General features: G+C 37.7%; 1 protein-coding gene across 5 annotated transcripts in view; it reads right to left on the minus strand.

Annotated features, from left to right (window-relative positions):
* Positions 1–22,467, minus strand: part of LOC128571599 (phosphatidylinositol 3-kinase catalytic subunit type 3) — a 189,703-nt gene that overhangs the window by 117,386 nt on the left and 49,850 nt on the right. For all 5 annotated transcript variants that reach the window (XR_008375934.1, XM_053571132.1, XM_053571131.1 and 2 more), the window contains 3 exons: positions 20,849–20,920; positions 16,703–16,807; positions 15,010–15,102 (listed from right to left, as the gene is read on the minus strand). Coding sequence is in view for 4 of the 5 variants with exons in the window: in XM_053571132.1 (XP_053427107.1) it covers positions 15,010–15,102; positions 16,703–16,807; positions 20,849–20,920 (270 nt within the window). In the remaining variant the exon portion in view is untranslated. The remainder of the gene's footprint in view (positions 1–15,009; positions 15,103–16,702; positions 16,808–20,848; positions 20,921–22,467) is intronic.

A 22,467-nucleotide genomic window follows, 5' to 3' on the forward strand; every position in this document is an offset into this window, starting at 1 on the left:
ACCCTGGTTGAAAAATAAATAGATAGCATTGGCTGCTTTCTGAAAACATCCCATTGACACCTCTCACCACAATTTCACGGAACTCCCACTACTTTTTAATGCTTCAGCTCAGCCTATGCTATCTATGACTCCAAGTTGTGTTGACAAGCCTTTCTTATCATCTCAACCTAAACAGCTATAACTTCTTTAAAGCCAGCTTGTCAAAAACTCAAATTTTCCAGAAAGGTTTCAACAACTTTCAGGTAGCCCTTCATTTTGAAGTTGTCTCAATCTTGCTACTATCATTTTCAGGGGTCCTCAAACTGCGGCCCGCAGGCCACGTAAGGTGGTATGATTCTATTTGTTCCCGTTTTGTTTTTTTACTTCCAAATAAGATGCGTGCAGTGTGCATAGTAATTTGTTCATAGTTTTGTTTTATTTTTAATACTATACTCTGTCCCCAACAATTAAAAAAAAAGAAAATACTAGAGTCCGGCCCTCCAATGGTCTGAGGGACAGTGAACTGGCCCCCAATTGCCAAATGCTTTTGTGGGCATTTTTATCTCTACAACTGGAGTCTGCATTCCCCAAGGATAGCTAGCTGTCCATTTTCTCTACACCTCTCACACACCATTCAGTTTAATGCTTCCTCTCTCCATACAGAAAACAGATTGCCCTAATAAATTGTTCCATGAATTTATTTTGTACTTCCAAAATGTATTTCTAGCTCAAATATAGAAACAAGCAATACTTCTTAAATAACTAAAGTGAAAGCTTTTCCATTTCACAGTACATCAGCAGTCTTAATAGAGATGTGTGATGTGTACTTATTATAGGCAAATCTTACAACATGCCAATGTACTTAATTCAATAACTGAAACAATCTAACCCCTAGATTCTCAGATTTATAGGCTTTTTTTTTTGCCAAAGGTGTATCTATTTTATTGATCTTTTCAAAAAACCAACTTTTGGATTTACTGATCTGTTGTATAACTCTTTTGTTTTCAATTTCAAGTAATTCTGCTCTGATTTTGGTTGTTTCTTTTCTTCTGCTGGGTTTGGGGTCAGAGTGTTCTTCTTTCTCCAGTTGCTTCAGATGTCCCATTAAGTTAATAACTTCCTCTCTTTCTGTTTTCTTGAGGAAGGTTTGCAGTGCTATAAATTTCCCTCTTAGGACTGCCTTTGAAGTATCCCAGAGGTTCTGGTAACTCGTGTCTTCATTGTTGTTTTGTGATTTCCTTCTTAATCTCGTCTATCACCCATCTATCCTTCAGCAAAAGGTTGTTTAGCTTCCATGTTTTTATATGGATATGCAGGTTCCTGTTGTTATTGAGTTCAACTTTAATTCCATGATGGTCTGAAAAGATGCAAGGAATAATTTCTATTTTTTTTTTTTTTTTAATTTGCTGAGGTTTGATTTGGGGCCTAGGATGTGGTCAATTTTGGAGTATGTTCCAGGGGCTGATGAGAAAAATGTGTATTGAGATTTGTTGGGATGAAATGCTCTGTACATGTCTGTCTGTTAAGTCCAGATGTTGTATGGTTAAGTCTAAACTTTCTTTGCTTAGCTTCTTTTTGGAGGATGTATCCAGCACTGCTAAAGGGGTGTTAAAATCTCCACCTACTATGGAAGTGGAGGAAATTGAGTTGCTCATGTATGTTAGAGTTTCTCTTATAAACGGAGGTGCGTTCTGGTTGGGTGCATGAATATTAATAATTGAAATCTTATCAAGTTGAGTATTACCTTTAACAAATATGAAGTGTCCATCCTTATCCTTCCTTATTTCAGTTGGTTTAAAGCCTATTGCGTCTGCGAATAGGATTGCAACGCCTGCTTTTTTCTGCTTTCCGTTTGCCTAGAGTATAGATGACCATCCCTTCACCTTGAGTCTATATTTGTCTTTTAATGTAAGATGCGATTCTTGTATGCAGCAGATATCTGGCTTGAGTTTTTGTATCCACCCAGCCAACCTGTGCCTCTTTAGAGGACAATTTAAACCATTCACATTAATTGATAATATTGATAAGCCTTTCAAGAGGCTGGTGGACATTTTTAATCCTTTTGAGACTGTGGAAGTTGGAATTTGATCAAAACTTTCTGGGTGGGTTTACTTTTGTGGTGGAGGATTATGCTGGTCTTTATGGAGGATAGGTCTGAGAATATCCTGGAGAGCTGGTTTACTTGTGGCAAATTTCTTCAACATGTGAATGTCATTGAAGTATTTAATTTCTCCGTCATAAATGAAACTCAGTTTAGCTGGGTACAGGATCCCCGGTTGAAAGTTATTTTGTTTTAGGAGATTAAAAGTCGATGACCATCTTCTTCTAGCTTGAAAGGTTTCAGAAGAGAGAGCTGCAGTTATTCTAATGTTCTTGCCCCTGTAGGTGATGGTTTTCTTTCGTCTGGCTGCTTTCAGAATTTTCTCCTTCATATTAACTTTAGTGAAATTGATTATGATGTGTTTATTTGGGTTGGGTTGTGCTGGAGTTCTGAAACTGTCTGCAATCTGAATTTCAGAATCTCTTGGCATGTCTGGAAAGTTCTCCTTCATAATCTCATGGAGAAGAGACTGTGCCTTGTGAAGCCACTTCGTCGCTTTCGGGGATCCCTGTAAGACGAATATTGATTTTCTTTGAATTATCCCAGAGCTCTCTGAGAGAGTGATCTGTTTTTGCCCTCCATTTCTCTTCCTCTTTGAGAGTTTGTGAGCATTCGAAAGCTTTGTCTTCAATGTCAGAAATCCTTTCTTCTGCTTGCTCCATTCTGTTACTAAGGGATTCTACTGTGTTTCTCAGATCTTTGAGGGCTGCAACTTCTTGTCTCAATGTGTCAAAATCTTTGGTCATTTGGTCTTTGAATTCGTTGAATTCTTGAGATATCTTTTGGGTTACTGCTTGGAATTCTATCCAGATTCTGAATTCGATTTGTGACATCTCAGCTATTTGTTAGTGGATGGGATCTTGTGCTGTGTCTGCTGCATTGATCCTTGGGGGAGCTGATCTACTCTGATTTTTCATATTGCCAGGGTTTTTCTGTTGATTTTGCCTCATGATTGTTTTTCACCTTTGCCTCTGGCCATCCTCAGAGTTGGGGAGGTGTCTCTCCAGGATTAGACCCCAACGGCATCACTCTATTGTTGCTGGATCTTTGTAAGGAGTCAGATTTATAGGCTTATTAGTAAGATTTATAGAGCACACTGCTCCCAAAGAACATAAGGCACTGTGTAAGGAATTTCACAACTTTATAATGTTAAACGTCACAAATGTAACCAAGGAGGAGATAGAATAAAGAAGGGAACAAGGAGAAAAAGAATGAAAACCAAGTATAAAAACCTGAAGACAGTAATGATAATGGTGACAATTAACCCCAGGTCTTTTATAAGTGCTTTACTGATCCTCATAACGTAAAAGTAGAAGGTTCAAATGCAATTTTATCTCTAGAGTTTCCACAGGTAACTGGAGAGTACAGGCATTAGAGCCACAGTGTTTGGGTTCAAATTCCAATTGCTGGCTCCATCAAATAGCTGAGTCACTTACAACACATAATTTAACTTTTCAGGGACCTATATCATAGGATTGTGGTAAAGATTAAGTTACTACATGTAAAATGCTTAGAACAGTACCTTGCATATAATAAATACTCAGTAAAAGTTAATTATTTTATCAGTTACCATTGTTATTCTATTTCTGATAATGTTGAATCTATGGTCAAATGTTAACCTTATTACACTTAATACTATGTTTTACATTACAGTAATAAATATTGTCAATCTCCTTTCTGATCTTAAAATCTCCTGTTACTTATTTGTAGAATCACAGTCATGATCACTTTACAACGGAAAATACTATATTTATCATTTTTAATTTTAACTTCTACCAAGTCAATTATTAGACGTTTCTATTTTGTTGCTTTTCTAATACTTCCAGCTTGAAGTACTAAAAAATAAAAACATCTCTTCACAGTACTCTTCCACCTGTCATATTTCCTTACGTCAGGTTCAGGGCTCTTCCCCGGGAAACATTAACCCGCCTATACAGTTGTACAACCCACTTCCTACTGTTCCCTTTCATTCCCTTGCCCTCTGACACCATTCTCCAAGTCAGTCCATGAGCCTCCCAATTATGTCTCTTTCTTCATTCCAAGCTCTGCATCAATCTACTCCACCTTGTCTTCTTTAAAATATGACTTTCTGGTCGGGGCACAGGCTGGTGGAGTCGGTCACACTTGATCCTCAGTGAGCTGCATTTGGGTTCAGCGTCCCAGCATCGAGGGGAGCTGGGTCCTCCCAGGCTGGAGGGCCTGCCAACGCTGATTTGCTAAGAACTCCGATGGATCTTAACAGCACCATGGAGACTCCTGGAAGGTCACTCCTTGCTTCTTGGATTGTGGGGAATGAAGTAGGATCTCACCTCACTTGTTTTCAGGGGATCTTTTAACCGGGTTACAAGAGTTGGGATTCTTTGCCATCTGGAGTTTCTCTGTGTGCCTCTCTGAGCTCAGACCTGCCAGTTTGTGAGAGATGACGGATAATAACACGGATAATAACCCAGTAAGAGCTGAAGGCTCCCGTCCAGAAGGAGAGTTAAAGGACAGAACTTTAGCAAGCAAGCAGGCTGATTAGAGCTGCGCCAAGAGGGAAAGTTGAAGAACGCATATCAATCCTGCTTAGGCAAGCTGCAACTCCAAGGATACAAACAAAAGGTACAAAATCCATCACCACGCGGATGGGAGTCCCCTCCCCCATGAGTACAGCACAAAGTACCCCATAAACAAACGAGCAGACTTCAAAAGTTCTGACATTATACTCCACAGGAGAGACCCTCTAAAAACTGGACCTACTTCCCCTACTAGGGTGCCAGGGCGCTCTCCTGCCAGGCACAAAACTGTGTACAATTGTATATTCTCTACCTACAATTCTGAGCTCCCAGCACTCCCCTCAACTCTCACTCTGAGGTCTGGAGGCCTGCCTCCCAGGAGTCCAGATTCTCGGGTGATTTCTTGAGGGGTGTGGACAGGGCATGGACTGCAGCTGGTCAATGCTGAGTCTGTGGCACGGAAGTGAGGAGAGGATGGCCGGCTGAGACGGAACCACATCGGAGTAGTGGTGCCTGCAGCCGTTTTTGGCAATAGGGCGAACCACTGGATATTCTGGAGTCACACCCCTGTCTCTCTGGGCAACAAGAGGAGGCCGGGCATCTTCTCAATTGGCAACCACCAGTGGAACAGATCTGGGACGAAAGCGCAGGGCCCCTGAGTAACGGTTTGCCTGAGGCAGTACCAGCCTGGGTGGAGCGTGGGGACTAGAAAACGCACGTGCAGTGCTGGCTCACTCATAGGGTGGGGCTGACCCAGAGGACCACTTTACGGAGCCTAAGATGCACCTGACCCCCAAGGGATCATCAGCCTAGACAAAGGAAGTTAGGAGACTAGAACCAATAGCGAACCATGCTGCGAATACAAACCTGCAGCAGCAAAGACAGGGCCTGAGGTGCAGGTTCTATGAACTCAAAACAGCTTCTCTTCTGCAGGGGAATTTAGCCGAGACAGAAACAAATTCCGCAAAGTTGTTCTGTTCGGTCAGTAACATCAATCAGGGGCAGGGCTAGAACTGAGTGAACAGCCCCCAGCCTCCATCAAGCGCCGGAGGTTGTCAGGCCTCACCGCCCCTTGCCACATAGGCGCAGAGAGAAGTCTGGCTGAGGAGACATAGATTTCATTGTGATTCAGGCAAGTGGAAACCCCTGGAGTATCTGCTCATTGGAGGCAACTGGGTCACAGCCCTGTGGGGTTATCAATGACTGGATGTGACAGAGGTGAGGAAGGAGGCATTGACCTTCCTACACGTATCTATTTCCTGGGTGGGTCCTCCTGCCTCATGGAGCACCGGAGCAAGTCATATTTGAGTTGTCAACAGACCCCTGCGATCTAGGTGCCAGAGACCTTTTAAACTCTTCTACCTGAGACAAGTGCTGACTGAGACAAATGATTTGGACCTCTTGAACTGAACCGATCACCAGAGGACGATCCAAGTGGTGCCCTGGGTGTGTGGTTGTCAGAAGGTTTGATTTTCCTTTTCCAATTGTTGCCTGTGGGGGGTTTACTTAATTGCTCATATTTGTCCACAGTTGAGACTTCAACCCAGAGTAACTGTTTCACTAGGGTCAAACAGAGACCAGCTGAAAACAAGACAGAGCCACTTAGCCCCACCATATCAAAGAAGTCCCCAGTTTCTCAGGCCATAGCACTGTACAGGTCCTCAGCAAAGCTCCAGGGAAAAAGTCAAATGGTGTAAAATAATCATGGGGAACAATCAGCGGAAAAACTCTGGTAACATTAATGACCAGAGTAGATCAACAACCCCCCCCCCACAAAAAAAAAAAGATATGGCAGATGTAACTGAAGATCCAATTCATAAACAGATAGCCAAAATGTCAGAAATCGAATTCGGAATTTGGATTACAAACAAGATTAATAGAATGGTAGAAAATTTGGAAATAGAAATTCGAGGAAAAATTCAAAAGTTGTCTTAAGAATTCAACAAATTTAAAGACAAAATCACCAAAGATTATGACACATTGAAGCAAGAATTTGCAGTCCTCAAACACCTGAAAAATACAATAGAGTTCGCTCAGTAACAGACTGGAGCAAGCAGAAGAAAGGATATCTGACATGGAAGACAAAGCTTTTGAACGCTCCCAAACTCTCAAAGAGGAAGAGAAATGGAGAGCAAAAACGTATCATTCCCTCAGAAAGCTCTGGGATAATTTAAAGAAGGGTAATATCCACCTCACTGGAATCCCTTGAAAGCTATGAAGTGGCTTCAGAAGGCACAGAGGCCCTTCTCCACGAAATGATGACAGAGAATTTACCAGACACACCAAGAAATTCTGAAATTCAGATAGTAGACAGTTTCAGAACCCTAACACAACTCAACCAGGATAAGACAACCCCCAGGCACATCATAACTAACTTCACTAAAGTTGAAGGAGAAAATTCTGAAAGCAGCCAGACGAAAGAAATGCATTACATACAAAGGGAAGAATATTAGAATGACTGCAGATCTCTCTGCTGAAACTTTTCAAGCCAGAAGAGGGTGGTCATCGACTTTTAATCTCCTAAAACAAAATAACTTTCAACCACGGATCTTTTATCCAGCTAAACTGAGTTTCATTTATGATGGAAAAATTATATACTTTAATGACCTACACACGTTGAAGAAATCTGCCATAACCAAACCAGCTCTTCAGGATATTCTCAGACCTATCCTCCATAATGACCAGCACAATCCTCTCCCACAAAAGTAAACTCACTCAGAAACTTTTGATCAAACTCCAACTTCCACAGTGGCGAAAGGATTAAAAATGTTCACTGGACTTTTGAAAAACTCGATCCCCAAAATTTTACCAGACTTATCTATATTCTCCATTAATGTGAATGGCTAAAACTGTCCTCTAAAGAGGAACAGGTTGGCTGACCGGATACAAAAACTCAGGCAATACATTTGCCGCATACAAGAATCACATCTTACCTTAAAAGATAAATACAGACTCAGGGTGAAAAGATGGTCAACCATATTTCAGGCAAATGGTAATCAGAAAAAAGCAGGTGTTGCAATTCTATTTGCAGACACAATAGGTTTTAGACCAACAAAAGTAAGGAAGGATAAGAATGGTCACTCTATATTTGTTAAGGGTAATGCTCAATAGGATGAGATTTCAATTATTACTATCTATGCACCCAACCAGAATGCACCTCAGTTTAAAAGAGAAACTCTAACAGACATGAGCAACTTGATTTCCTCCAGCTCCCTAAATCTCAGAGATTTCCACACTCCTCTGCCAGTGTTGGATAGATCCTCTAATAAGCTGAGCAAAGAACTGTTGGATTTAAACCTAACCATCCAACATTTGGATTTAGCATCATCTACAGAACATTTCATCCCAACAAAACTGAATACACATACTTCGCATCAGCCCATAGAACATACTCCAAAATCAATCACATCTTATGTCACAAGTCTAACCTCAGTAAATTTAAAGGAATAGAAATTATTCCTTGCATCTTCTCAGACCACCATGGAATAAAACTTGAACTGAATAACAACAGGAATCTGTGTACTCATACAAAAACATGGAAGTTAAATAACCTTATGCTGAATGATAGCTGGGTCAGAGATGAGATTAAGAAGGAAATTGCCAAATTTTTGGAACAAAACGACAATAAAGACAGGAATTATCAGAACCTCTGGGATACCGCAAAGGCAGTATGTCCCTAAGAGGGACATTTATAGCACTGCAAGCCTTCCTCAAGAGAACGGAAAGAGAGGAAGTTAACAACTGAATGGGACATCTCAACCAAATGGAAAAGGAAGAACATTCCAACCCTAAACCCAGTAGAAGAATAGAAGAAATAACCAAAATTAGAGCAGAATTAAATGAAATTGAAAACAGAAGAATTATACAGATCAATAATTCAAAAAGTCGGATTTTTGAAAAGGTTAATAAAATAGATAAACCTTTGGCTAACCTAACCAGGATAAAAAGAGTAAAATCTATAATCTCATCAATCAGAAACAACATAGAAGAAAAAACAACAGAGTCCTCAGAAAATCAAAAAATCATTAATGAATATTACAAGAAACTTTACTCTCAGAAATACGAAAATCTGAATGAAACTGACCAATATTTGAAGCATGTCACCTTCCAGGACTTAACCAGAATCAACTGGAAATGTTGAACAGGCCTATATCAAGTTCGGAAATAGCATCAACCATACAAAATCTCCCTAAAAAGAAAAGCCCGGGACCAGATGGCTTCAAGTCAGAATTCTACCAAACCTTTAAAGAAGAACTAGTGCCTATATTACTCAACCTTTTCCAAAATATAGAAAAAGAAGGAAGACTACCAAACACCTTCTATAAAGCAAACATCACCCTGATCCCCAAACCAGGAAAAGACCCAACAAGAAAAGAAAATTATGGACCAATATCACTAATGAATATAGATGCAAAAATATTCAACAAGATCCTAACAAACAGAATCCAGCAACACATCAAACAAATTATACATCAGAAACAAGTCGGTTTTATCCCAGGATCTCAAGGCTGGTTCAATATATGTAAATCTATAAATATAATTCAGCACATAAACAAATTAAAAAACAAAGACCATATGATTCTCTCAATTGATGCTGAAAAGGCTTTTGATAATATCCAGCATCCCCTCATGATCAGAACACTTAAGAAAATTGGTATAGAAGGGACTTTTCTTAAACTGATAGAGGCCATCTACAGCAAACCCACAGCCAATATCGTATTGAATGGAGTTAAATTGAAATCATTTCCACTCAGATCAGAAACCAGGCAAGGCTGCCCATTGTCTCCACTGTTCTTTAACATTGTAATGGAAGTTTTAGCCATCACAATTAGGGAAGAAAAGGTGATCAATGGTATCCATATAGGGTCAGAAGAGATCAAACTTTCGCTCTTCACAGACGGTATGATTGTATACCTGGAAAGCACCAGGGATTCTACTACAAAACTCTTAGAAGTGATCAAGCAATACAGCAGCATCTCAGATTACAAAATCAACATACATAAATCGGTAGCCTTGATATACACCAACAATAGTCAAGGTGAGAAAACAGTTAAGGACTGTATTCCATTCACAGTAGTGCCAAGGAAAATGAAATATTTGGGAGTTTATCTAACAAAGGCCATAAAAGATCTCTATAAAGAGAACTATGAAACTCTAAGAAAAGATACAGCTGAAAATGTTAACAAATGAAAAAACATACCATGCTCATGGCTGGGAAGAATCAACATTGTTAAAATGTCCATATTACCCAAAGCAATATACAATTTTAATGCAATCCCTATTAAAGCTCCGCTGTCATTCTTTAAAGATCTTGAAAAAATAATACTTCGTTTTATATGGAATCAGAAAAACCCTCAAATACCCAAGACATTACTCAGAAATAAAAACAAAGCAGGAGGAATCACGTTACCAGACCCGAGACTATACTGTAAATCGAAGGTGATCAAAACAGCATGGTAACTGGCACAGAAACAGAGAGGTAGATATCTGGAACAGAATAGAGAACCAAAAGATGAACCCAGTTACTTACTGTTATTTGATCTTTGACAAGCCAATTAAAAACATTCAGTGAGGAAAAGATTCCCTATTTAACAAATGGTGCTGGGTGAACTGGCTGGCGACCTGTAGAAGATTGAAACTGGACCCACACCTTTCACCATTAACTAAGATAGACTCTCACTGGATTCAAGATTTAAACTTAAGACATGACACTATAAAAATACTAGAGGAGAGTGCAGGGAAAACCCCTGAAGAAATCGGGCTGGGCGAGTACTTTATGAGGAGGACCTCCAGGGCAATTCAAGCAGCTTCAAAAATACACTACTGGGACCTGATCAACTCCAAAGCTTCTGCACAGCCAAGAACACGGTAAATAAAGCAAGCACACAGCCCTCAGAATGGGAGAAGATATTTGCAGGTTATGTCTCCGACAAAGGTTTATTAACCAGAATCCACAGAGAACTCAAACGTACAAGCAAGAAAAGAAGAAGTGATCCCGTCTCAGGCTGGGCAAGGGACTTGAAGAGAAACTTCTCTGAAGAAGACAGGTGCATGGCCTACAGACATATGAAAAAAATGCTCATCATCCTTAATCATCAGAGAAATGCAAATCAAAACTACTTTGAGATATCACCTAACTCCAGTAAGATTAGCCAATATCACAAAATCCCAAGACCAGAGATGTTGGCGTGGATGTGGAGAAAAGGGAACACTTCTACACTGCTGGTGGGAATGCAAATTAATACATTCCTTTTGGAAAGATGTTTGAAGAACACTTAGAGATCTAAAAATAGACCTGCCATTTAATCCTATAATTCCTCTACTAGGTGTATACCCAAAAGACCAAAAATCACATTATAACAAAGATATTTGTAACAGAATGTTTACTGCAGCCCAATTCATAATTGCTAAGTCATGGAAAAAGCCCAAGTGCCCATCAATCCATGAATGGATTAGTAAGTTGTGGTATATGTACACCATGGAATACTATGCAGCCTTAAAGAAACATGGAGACTTACCTCTTTCATGTTTATATGGATGTAGTTGGAACATATTCTTCTTAGTAAAGTATCTCAAAAAATGGAAGAAAAAGTATCCAATGTACTCAGCCCTACTGTGAAACTAATTTATGGCTTTCATACGAAAGCTGTAACACATTTATAACCTAAGAATATGGGGAAGAGGGAGAGGCAGGGGAGGGAGGGGGGAAGATGGGCAGAGGGAGGGTGATTAGTGGGATTACACCTACGGTGCGTCTTACAAGGGTACATGTGAAACTTAGTAAATGTAGAATATATATTCTTAACACAATAAGAAAATGCCAGGAAGGCTATGTTAACCAATGTGATGAAAATATGTCAAATGGAAGGCAGTGTATGGTGCCCCATGATCGCATTAATGTACACAGCTATGATTTAATAATAAAATACATACATAAATAAATAAATAAAATATCACGTTAAGACACATTTTCCTACTTTAGTGTTTCCTATTCCAGTGAACTCCAACTCATGAGGATGGAATTCAAGGCTAGTCGCAATTGGATGCCACAGTTTTTTATTTCATAATCATTTATATAAAACTTTCTATCTTTAGAACCTAACAAACTGCCTTACTCATGCTTTTCTTCCCCATGAAAAATGATCATCAAATTAAAAATGCCACTTTGTTCAAACTTTAAGGCAAGTTTACCAAGACAGTGTCCCTTAATCAATTACTATCCTATACGTCCCCATTTTTATTCTGTGTAAAGAGTCTTACTCTAAAACAATTTTCATTTTTATGAATACAGTGACATGATACCTCAAAGTCCAGAGTCCCATATATATGGCCTATATGTCAGGTGAAGAGTTGATGACAAACGCTTGCTGAACTAAATTCCTTTTTGCTATGGTTCACCATCAACTTCTTGTCAGAAGACAAAAATCTGATAACTGTCTTGATGTCACTGCCTCAGAGCAGCCTTATAGGAACATGCAATGTATCTCTCTATTATCTTCATTGTATGTGACTCTTCCTATTATTTTTGTCCCTTTATCATAATCAAAGGTACAGAATCAATATCATTTATTTTTAACTAACATTTTTATGAAAAGAAATGCTGGTTTTGAAACATTACAATATTCACATTTTAGGTTCCACAGAAATGAGTCCCCGCCTATCTGTCATGGACCACAAATTAAATGCTTCATAAAGTTAAATGGTTTTTGTTTGTTGCTTTTTCTGAAACAGAGTCTCACTCTACTGCCCTGGGTGGAGTGTAGGGGCATCATCACAGGTCATTACAACCCCATCTCCTGGGCTCAAGCAATCCTCCTGCCTCAGCCTACAAGTAGCTGTGACCATAGGCGCATGCCACCACGCCTGGCTAATTTTTTCCATTTTTGGTAGAGACAGGGTCTTGCTCTTACTCAGGCTTGTCTTGAACTCCTGAACTCAAGCCATCCTCCCACCCTGACCTCCAAGAATGCTACAATTACAGGTGTGAGCCACCACTCCCAGACACCTAGACAACATTATCACTGTGAACTTTTTAGGTACATGAAGTCCAGACTAGAGAGTTTTCATTTGAAATACTTAAGACAGGTCATTTAAAATACAAAAGGTATTACAGGAAGACTGAATTTAATTAAAAAATAAAAAGTAGAACTTTGTAAGAGACATTCCTCCAATATGTTTTCTGAGCACTACCTTCTTTTTCCTAGGAAAGTATTTCAGCCCTAAGGCCTAAATGCCAAATAAGTAAGTTACAATTTCTAAGGGTCGGAGACCGAAATAACTTTTTTGTGTAAATAAATTAAGGGTCATGGGTTTAAGAACCCTTGTTTTCCACAAAACCCATTTTAAATTATTACCAAGATACAAATGTGGCTATGTGAATAATTCCTTTGGGCACTTCAAAGCCTATCAATAAAGCTTTTTGAATAGCCTTATCAAAAGGGACTATGGAACATTAAAACATATTGTTCACTCTACTCTGGTGGTCATAAGAATCCTCTAATATGTCCTGAAAAATGAAGTTTCATTACTCACCTTTCGAAAACTTGAAATCAGCTAGTTAAATGAAACTTGTCACATACTTTATATCACTTGAGCATTTTATTTCTTTTGCATGTATCTAGAAGTAATTGAATTTCAGTGGGAAGTGGCTACTTGTTTAAACAAACAATTTTTCTTGCAAGCCTTTCTATCTCAGGAAATTCTGCTCTATAAATCTATTCTATGCTTCTTGAATCTATACATTCTAACAAGTTTAATTCAATATCTCAGTGTGTATTTTTAGATGACACTGTACTGAATTCAAGATGCAAAATCTGTGACCAGGGTTATTCTTCATTAACACAGTATCATGATAATCACTCGAGCATTTTATAAAACACAAAATCACAAACTTGTGTTTCTACTAATGAGTATTTCTTTTTGTTCAGTGATGAGGAGAATAACATTCAAAGCTATGGTAAATTTAAAATTCCTCTCTCATTCCTATTATAGATATAAAGAAGAATAAGTATGATTCATCTTGAAAAATTACCCAAGGCATCGATAAATGATAAAAAGGAAAAGCTGAAGAGTTAACGAGGAGCTGTAAACAGTTTTTATCATTACTTTAGAAACTAAAAGAAATACAAGTGGTTCAGAAAACAAGTTAAAACAAAGTAAAGACCATCTCACGCGACTGCAAACATTAATTCATTCACTTATTCTTACATAATTATATAACATCTTCATGACAGATATTAATTTTCCTAATGCTCCTCTGTTCCACCTCTAATGCTCTTCAGAATTCCTGCTAAGGCATGTCCATGATGTTGCAAATGTTTTCTCTATATCTTTACTGAGTTCCCCTTATTCTAATTCATAAATATGAGCATATCAATTAAGAGGCCGCATTTATTTATAAGTGCTGTGATTCCATATGGGTTCCTTAATATCTCTAAGACTCAATTTTCCTCAGTTGTAGAACAGTGAAAATAATATGTACTAATAATACAGAGCTATTACAAGATTTAAAGGATTCCTGGTATATAGCGGTTGTTTAATAAACACTGGCTGTTATTATTACACCTTAAGAGTTATAACCTTGGATTTCTTTTCTTAGATTTTACAGACTATTTTAAGAACTAAAAGAGATAAAGTTCATGGTCCTGTGATCATGTCATATTAAATATGAGTAAACTAAAGTTTACATAGATACAGTAATTTGGCTACAGTCAAAAAGCTTCTTAGTGGCAACTCTGAGTCTCAAAACCAAGTCTGCCGGCTCACATTTTACACTGACTACTTCATTGTAATTCTCTCTCCAGAAACATAATCTGCTTCAGAGTTTCACTATGGAGAGCAAATGTTTAGCCCTGACCTAGCCCCTCTCTTGCATGCCACTCCACCAACTTGATTTTCAAATTTCAAATTGTATTCTTCATACTCTCCTACCAGCCACATCTCCTCTAGAATAATGTAGTGTAGTTCTTGTAATGGTGTAAGTATTTTCCTAGTCACCCAGGCTCAAAGAGTTAAAAAGAATGAGACAAAAGAATAAATAAGACAGGATGTGCCTACTAGGTGCCACTGTGTACTCTGCCAGCTTATTTACCCATATTATCTTACTATAAAGGACAGTTGTCTCCATTAGAAAAATAAGAAAACCAAGTTTCAAAAATGATTTGCTTCATCCTACCTCATAAGTATAAGATGTGATGCCGGAAAATAAACGGAAGTCTGATATCAAAACCCATTCACGTACCATGTACACAACAGTGAACAGGTACATGTATCACTGTATTACCTTTGTAATTTTTAAAAAATTGAATATGTCATATATTTCTCTGCAATTTTTTTTAAGGTGACGACTCTATATATCCATGGCAGTTCCCTCATCTGATCATTAGTAACAGTCTGGAGATATATCGGACACATGAAAATTTCTAAGGCACTCACTTTTTCTTGATTAGTAAGATAATATCTAAACTTCCAAACAAGATCTTGTTCTTCATACGTAAGTTGCTTGGTTGGTGGATAACTCACAATAATCTACAACAAAGAAGAAAAAGAACTAATTTTATCAACGATATAATTCCTATATATCTCCATTTCACCTACAAATTTTCATTTCAATATTTCTATATTAGAATTCTAATATAAAAAAAATGTATATCCTGCCAATTAAGAGTTAAATTTGTTACACTTATCCATCTAAAAAGTGTATTACTAGAATGTGAGGGCTCAGCGCCTCACACCACATAGTGAGGGCTCACCAGCCACATACACCAGAGCTTGCGGGTTCGAATCCAGCCCGGACCAACCAAACAACAATGACAACTACAACCAACAAATGGCCGGGCATTATGGTGGGTGCCTGTAGTCCCAGCTACTTAGGAGGCTGAGGCAAGAGAATCACTCAGGCCCAGGAGTTGGGTTGCTGTGTGCTGTGATGGCACGGCACTCTACCCAGGGTGACAGCTTGAAGCTCTGTCTTAAAAAAAGAAGAATGTGAGGAGAAAAGAAATAAGAAAGTCATACTCCATATAAAAGTATGTAATAACAGAACTCATTTAATTAAACCAAAACAAAACAAATTAAAATACAACATCCTCACATACCAAAAAAAAAGGAAAAACAAATAGTAAACTCTTCTCTTGTCAAGCCAATGTACACCATAATGCCTGTGTACATACAAAGCCCTTTTGCAGGCAATGTCTTTTTTTTTTTTTCCCCCCCAGCTAGGGCTGGGTTTGAACTGGCCACCTCTAGCATATGGGGCCAGTACCCTACTCCTTTGAGCCTCAAGAGCCGCCCAGCAATGTCTTTTATAAGCTTTTTTTTTTTTTTTTTTTTTTTGAGACGTCTCATTTAGTCACCCCAGGTCAAGTGCCGTGGTGTCATAGCTCCTAGCAACCTCAAAGCTCAAGTGATTCCCCTGCCTCAGCCTTTCAAGTAGCTGGGACTACAAGGCACCACCTGCCTATTTTCAGAAACAGGGTCTTGCTGTTGCTCAGACTGGTCTCAAACCCGTGAGCTCAGGTAATCTACCCGCCTTGGCCTCCCAGAGTGCTATGATTACAGGAATGAGCCAGTACACCTGGCCCCAACAGGTTGTATCTTATTCTGAGAATGCTATATAAGGAAAGTGCAGTAGAACCTCTGTAAGTTGACCAGCCCACGGACTATAACAAACTGGTCAACAAACAGAAGTGGTCAACATAAGGAACTAGGCCTACTGTACTAATAATAATGTACTTTTGGTGTATGTCTAGTCTATGAAAATTAGGCCAACTTAATGAGGTGGCCAATGTAGGGAGGTGGTCAACAATGAAGGTTCTACCATATATACTATTTGTATCTGTCTTCAAAACTAATAAATTGACTAAAAGCCCCTAAATCAGAGGTTCTCAACCTTCCTAATGCTGCAATGTATTTTCATTATTAAAAAGGGGTCATGACCCACAGGTTGAGAACCGCAGCCCTAAATGATAATAGAACTACAGAGATGTGAAATTGTTGACATTATGCAGGGTTTATCATCCTGGAAAAAATGTACATCAGAATTTTGAAGTGAAACGATATATCAGCTATACCCAAAATCCCAAAATAAGCATTTATTTTTATATTAATAGTTCATAAATTATCTTACATTTAATTGATCTCTGGTGGCAGCATTGGGTTTGAGATCATGGTCAGAAGGTCCACTTCTTAAACTCCGGGCAAGCTTGTGGTGTTTGCTCTCTACTAAATTCTCCTACAGATTATTTAAAAATATTAATTGAGAATACAACTTCACCAAAAAGAAATTCAACAGCCAGTCAGAAATATAAAAGTAAATAGGTATTTATTTAAGACCATTTTATAATACTTAAATGTCTTATTCTGATACAGCTTTAACCTCCTAGTAAACTTTAAAAGTATGTACCCATTTCAAGATTGGGAAACTAAGTATGACTCCAACTCCCATAGTGTCATAATACTCATATGTAGGCATGCCATTCTAGCTTCTTAAAATAGCTACCTTTCACTCTCCACATAGTCAAGGTTTTCCAATCCTCCATCCTCTCAAATCCTACATAGGAACTATGAAGGTATTAAGTGTATTCCTGTAATATCCTCAAGTGACCTTTTCTCTAACTTTTCATACTCTTTCTCCCATTATCTCTTGTTTTGATTTAGGGTTCAGCCATTAGTACCTGCTTTAATGACCTCTATTTACCTTGTCTAGTTTGTCTCTTTTACCATATTTTTCTGTGTATAATGTGCACTTTTTCGCCCAAATTTTTGAGGGAAAAATAAGTATATGCATTATACCTGGGTAGTACTAATTCTGTATATATATGTTTTTAATTCTTTTATTTGTGCTTGTGTGTTAAAAAGTATAAATCTAGAACACAATAACGGCATCTAAATGCAAAATAATAGTCTGGAGGATGGTAATGGGTTTTGCTGAAATTAGGACAAACTCGCAAGAGAAGCATTTTCCACCAATGAAGAACAATGTATTTTTCTTCATATACTTCAGCCAGAAGCTAGCAAGCGAGCTGATATTTTTACAAAAATTATCAAAAAATCTCTTGGAAAATACTGAAATGGCTTTTGCACACTGCAAGCTTTAAGTTGACAGTTATTAAATATGCTAAAAAGCATGGCAACAAAGCTGCTGAGAGATAATCTGGACCTCCTCCCACAAAGAGCTGCATCAGATGGTGGAGCCAACAGGAAGAAAAGCTTCTTCATGTGCCAAGACAAAAGGCAGAAATGAGAGGAAAAACTTCAGAGTGGCTCAGGTGAAGCAGGAGGTCAAGACTGGACTCTGGAGCAGCGTCAAACTGAGATCTCTGTTTTGACTAAGACAATACAAGAAAAGTATAAAAAGATAACATAAAAAAAAATGGATGATTTTGGGGGGACATCTAAATGGTGTTCTTACTTTATGAAGAGAGGTCTGACCATGAGGACATGAATAAAATTTGACCCAAAATTTCTAGCAGCCCGTGAGAATCAAGTTTTGGAATTTTATTCTCATGTTATCAATCTTCAAAGGACTTAAACTTTGAGTTGTGCCAATCACCAATATGTGTGAGGTTTCATTGGCATTTGATATGCCATCCAACAGAACTGTGATGTCAAAGGAACAAAGACCGTGGCTGTTAAAAAGTAGTGGACATGAGAAAACGTATGTATTTCACTGTTGTTCCAGCCCTTTGTGCAGATGGGGCAAGGTTCCAACCATGATCATCTTTAGAGGAAAACCATTTCTGAAAGAAAAGACTCCAAGTGGAGTCATTGTCCACGTGGGTGAAAAAAGATGAGTGAATGAAGAAGGCATGAAAACCTGGTTTAACAAACTCTACTCGTGAAGGCCTGGCTGATTACTTAAAAAAACAGCTTTGCTTGTTTTCAATCACTTCAAAGCCCAAGTTACTTAAAGTGCAAGAGCAATCACTGTAGACTTGAAAACCTAACTTGCTATGAAACCTCCTGGGATAACTAACCAACTGCAACTTCTTGATATGTAGGCAAACAAGCCATTTAAGGCTTTAATGAAGAAAGAGTGGACATCGTAGATGCAGTCAACTGGTAATAATTTAACACCTACAGGCAGAATCAAGAAGGTATCCATTGTCCAGGTTTCTGACTAGGTCCTAAGATCATGAAATGGTGTCAAGAAGGAAGTGATTATGAAATTGTTTAAAAACAATTTTTAAACAATTTTAAAAACAATTAAGGATGGAAGTGAAGATGATGAAATTTACCGTGATGAGGAAAGAGACTCAGAAGATTATCAGCAATGTAAAAATTGAAGAAGATAATCTTTCTGATATTGAGGGTGACAAAGAGCTCTTGGCCTTCTATGATGTATAAATAGCACTATCAACGTGTTCCTGGTACATAAAATTTCTTGTACCATAGTATGTTAAAAAGTAAAAGTTATGGTGTGTTTTTGGTCTTCTGGGTATATGCCTAGTAGAGGAATTATAGGATTGAATGGCAGATCTATTTTTAGATCTCTAAGTGTTCTCCATACATCTTTCCAAAAGGAATGTTATTAATTTGCATTCCCACCAGCAGTGTAGAAGTGTTCCCTTTTCTCCACATCCACGCCAACATCTCTGGTCTTGGGATTTTGTGATATAGGCTAATCTTACTGGAGTTAGATGATATCTCAACGTAGTTTTGATTTGCATTTCTCTGATGATTAAAGATGATGAGCATTTTTTCACGTCTGTAGGCTGCGCGCCTGTCTTTTTCAGAGAAGTTTCTCCTCAGATCTCTTGCCCAGCCTGCGATGGGATCACTTGTTCTTTTTTTGCTTATACGTTTGAGTTCTCTGTGGATTTAAGATACTTGTACCAGAATGTTTATTGCAGCCCTATTCATAATTGCTAAATCATGGGAAAAAAACAAGTGCCCATCGATCCACGAATGGATTAATAAATTGTGGTATATGTACACCATGGAATATTATGCAGCCTTAAAGAAAGATGAAGACTTTACCTCTTTCATGTTTACGTGGATGGAGCTGGAACACATTCTTCTTAGTAAAGTATCTCAAGAATGGAAGAAAAAGTATCCAATGTACTCAGCCCTACTATGAAACTAATTTAGGGCTTTCATGTGAAAGCTATAACCCAGTTACAACCTAAGAATAGGGGGAAGGGGGAAAGGGAGGGGGGAGGTGGGCAGAGGGAGGGGGATTGGTGGGATTACACCTGTGGTGCATCTTACAAGGGTATATGTGAAACTGAGTAAATGTGGAATGTAAATGTCTTAGCACAATAACTAAGAAAATGCCAGGAAGGCTATGTTAACCAGAGTGATGAAAATGTGCCAAACGGTCTATGAAACTAGTATATGGTGCCCCATGATCGCATTAATGTACACAGCTATGATTTAATAATAAAAATTTAAAAAAGAGGAAAAAAAGCAAAAGTCAAAATTCATTTATAATTCAAAAACCAAATAGCTAAACAAATAAAAATTTCAATTAAAAAATTAAAATGAAAGATTTTTCCTGAAAGTTTGGGCCAAAAATGTGGGTGTGCATTATACATGGAAGTGTATCAAACATGGCAAAAGATGGCAATCTACTTTGGGCTGATTAGGGAGGTTAACAATCTAATTAAAATGTATAACATAAGAAAGAAAAGGTTCAGAGTGATGTTAATAAGTTGTACCTGTGAATATTATGGATTCTATTGTTCTGCCAAAGGATTTTGTGCCTGAAATTTTTTAAATTAAAAAATGTCTGATTAAATCTCTATTAAAAAATATTTACTCTTTCACACCTCTAAGAAACAGTTATCACCTCAAAAATTTGTTAATAAGCAGGTATTCCATTATCACCCAAATACTATGTTCCAAACTGTATAATTCTACTAGCTACAATGATCTTCCTTATTTTACAACAAAATTGGTCTCCCTATAATTTTCATCCATTAATTCAATTATAGAATCTTCCCGACTAATTTTCCTTCTGTACGATGACTGTCTTTCAAATACCAGTTTTGTCAAGACTTCACTTGCAGTTTATAGACTCTTGCTCTTTCAACAATTAAAATACAATGATTGCCCAATCCTACACTACCCTACACTATTATTTTTAGGGCATTAGTATCCCTTGAAAAAATTCCATCTGCAACTGATTCCAGATAGTGGAACTGAACTTACAAATTACTTCTAGATAACAGAGGTGGTTACTTACTATGTATTTTAAGAAAGTACATAGTGTGGTTAACTCATAATCTCTCTAGAGAAAAGGGCTTTTATAAAAAATTGCATGAAAACTAACCATAGACATCTGGGGGTCAGGAACTTTCACTAATTCAAAGCTTGTTAAAATTGGAGATGACTCATCACCATCCTAGAATACAACACAATAAATTAAGAAAAAAAGAAAATTTAACCAAATGTTAAGAAATAATACAGGATGTTGTATTTTACAATGCATTTTAATCCTATTTAATGAACATCATTCCTCTCTTTAAAAAATCCCTTATTTTCTTTCAACTACTATAAAATACATGTCTACTTTTTACCTCTTTTGTTGTTGAGAAAATGTTTTAAAAAAATAAAATCTAGGGCAGCACCTGTGGCTCAGTGAGTAGGGCGCCGGCCCCACATACCAAGGGTGGCAGGTTCAAACCCGGCCCCAGCCAAACTGCAACAACAACAAAAATAAATAAATAAATGAAAATAAAAAATAGCTGGGTTTTGTGGCGGACACCTGTAATCCCAGCTACTCGGGAGGCTGAGGCAAGAGAATCGCCTAAGCCCAAGAGCTGGAGGTTGCTGTGAGCTGTGATGCAACAGCACTCTACCGAGGTCAACAAAGTGAGACTCTGCTCAAAAAATAATAATAATAATAAAATAAAATCTAACAAAAATTTTTAATTAGTTTTACAAAAACACGGTCTGGAAATTAATAGATTTGTTTTTGGTTGTTCTTTTTATCTAATAGCATCATTTATTAAAACAGCTGATCAAAAAGTATGTGCTAATTTTCAAGAAACCTTAGAAGATAATTACAATATGGCACAATGGATATGTTACATCATTTGCAAAACCTAAGTGAAGGTTGGTAACTTTTCCAGGTACCACAATTGAGATCCATTCAGAAGAGCAGAATTTTAAGAGTAGTTAATATTACTCAAATTTATAAACAGCTAGAGAAACAACAACACTGTTTCTCAAAGGTATAGATACTCACCACAATCCAGACTTGAAGAACAAAAATCAATCAATTTTTAAGAAGTAAAGCTAATTTATTTTATTAGCATTTTTGAAGAATGCTGGCTTTTATTTTTATCCAGTTCAGTTAAGAAAAGTAATGCAGCATAATAAATGTCACTCCAAAATATATCAGAAAAGACTAAACTAATTAAGGTGAAATTTATTTTCTCATGATTATATACCCATCATCAAGCTTTTCTAACACTTTCCAAATGTGAGTGCATATTCGATTTTACATATGTGCCTCAAAATCAAGAGAGACAGAAAGAGGGGAAGCACTGCAACTTTACTTCAGCTCAGTAATTGAGTCATACAGAAAACCACAAATTCCCATAGCTGTTGTTTAACAGGCTTGTTCTCAGTCACAACACCAGAAAACATATTTATCAGCCCAAATGTGACAAGTAATCTTCACTAAGGCTATTTGTCACAAAAGACAGGTGACAAGAAAGTCTATTTCCATTAGATCCAATACACTGGCCTAGCAATCTTCACACTAAGTGGAAATATGAAAGAGTGGGTAGACAGGCATTAATTTATGAGCAATTTTCAGGAAGCAATAGAAAGGGGTGAAGAACCTTTTCAAAATGCTTGAAATGTTTCTAATTTCTATTCTGTTATTATTTCATCTGCTATCAAAGCTGTCTTTCAGAAAACCCCTCACATCTCTGATGTTCA

This window comes from Nycticebus coucang, chromosome 19 (genome assembly GCF_027406575.1).
Source record: "Nycticebus coucang isolate mNycCou1 chromosome 19, mNycCou1.pri, whole genome shotgun sequence".
NCBI classification, from domain to species: Eukaryota; Metazoa; Chordata; class Mammalia; order Primates; family Lorisidae; genus Nycticebus; species Nycticebus coucang.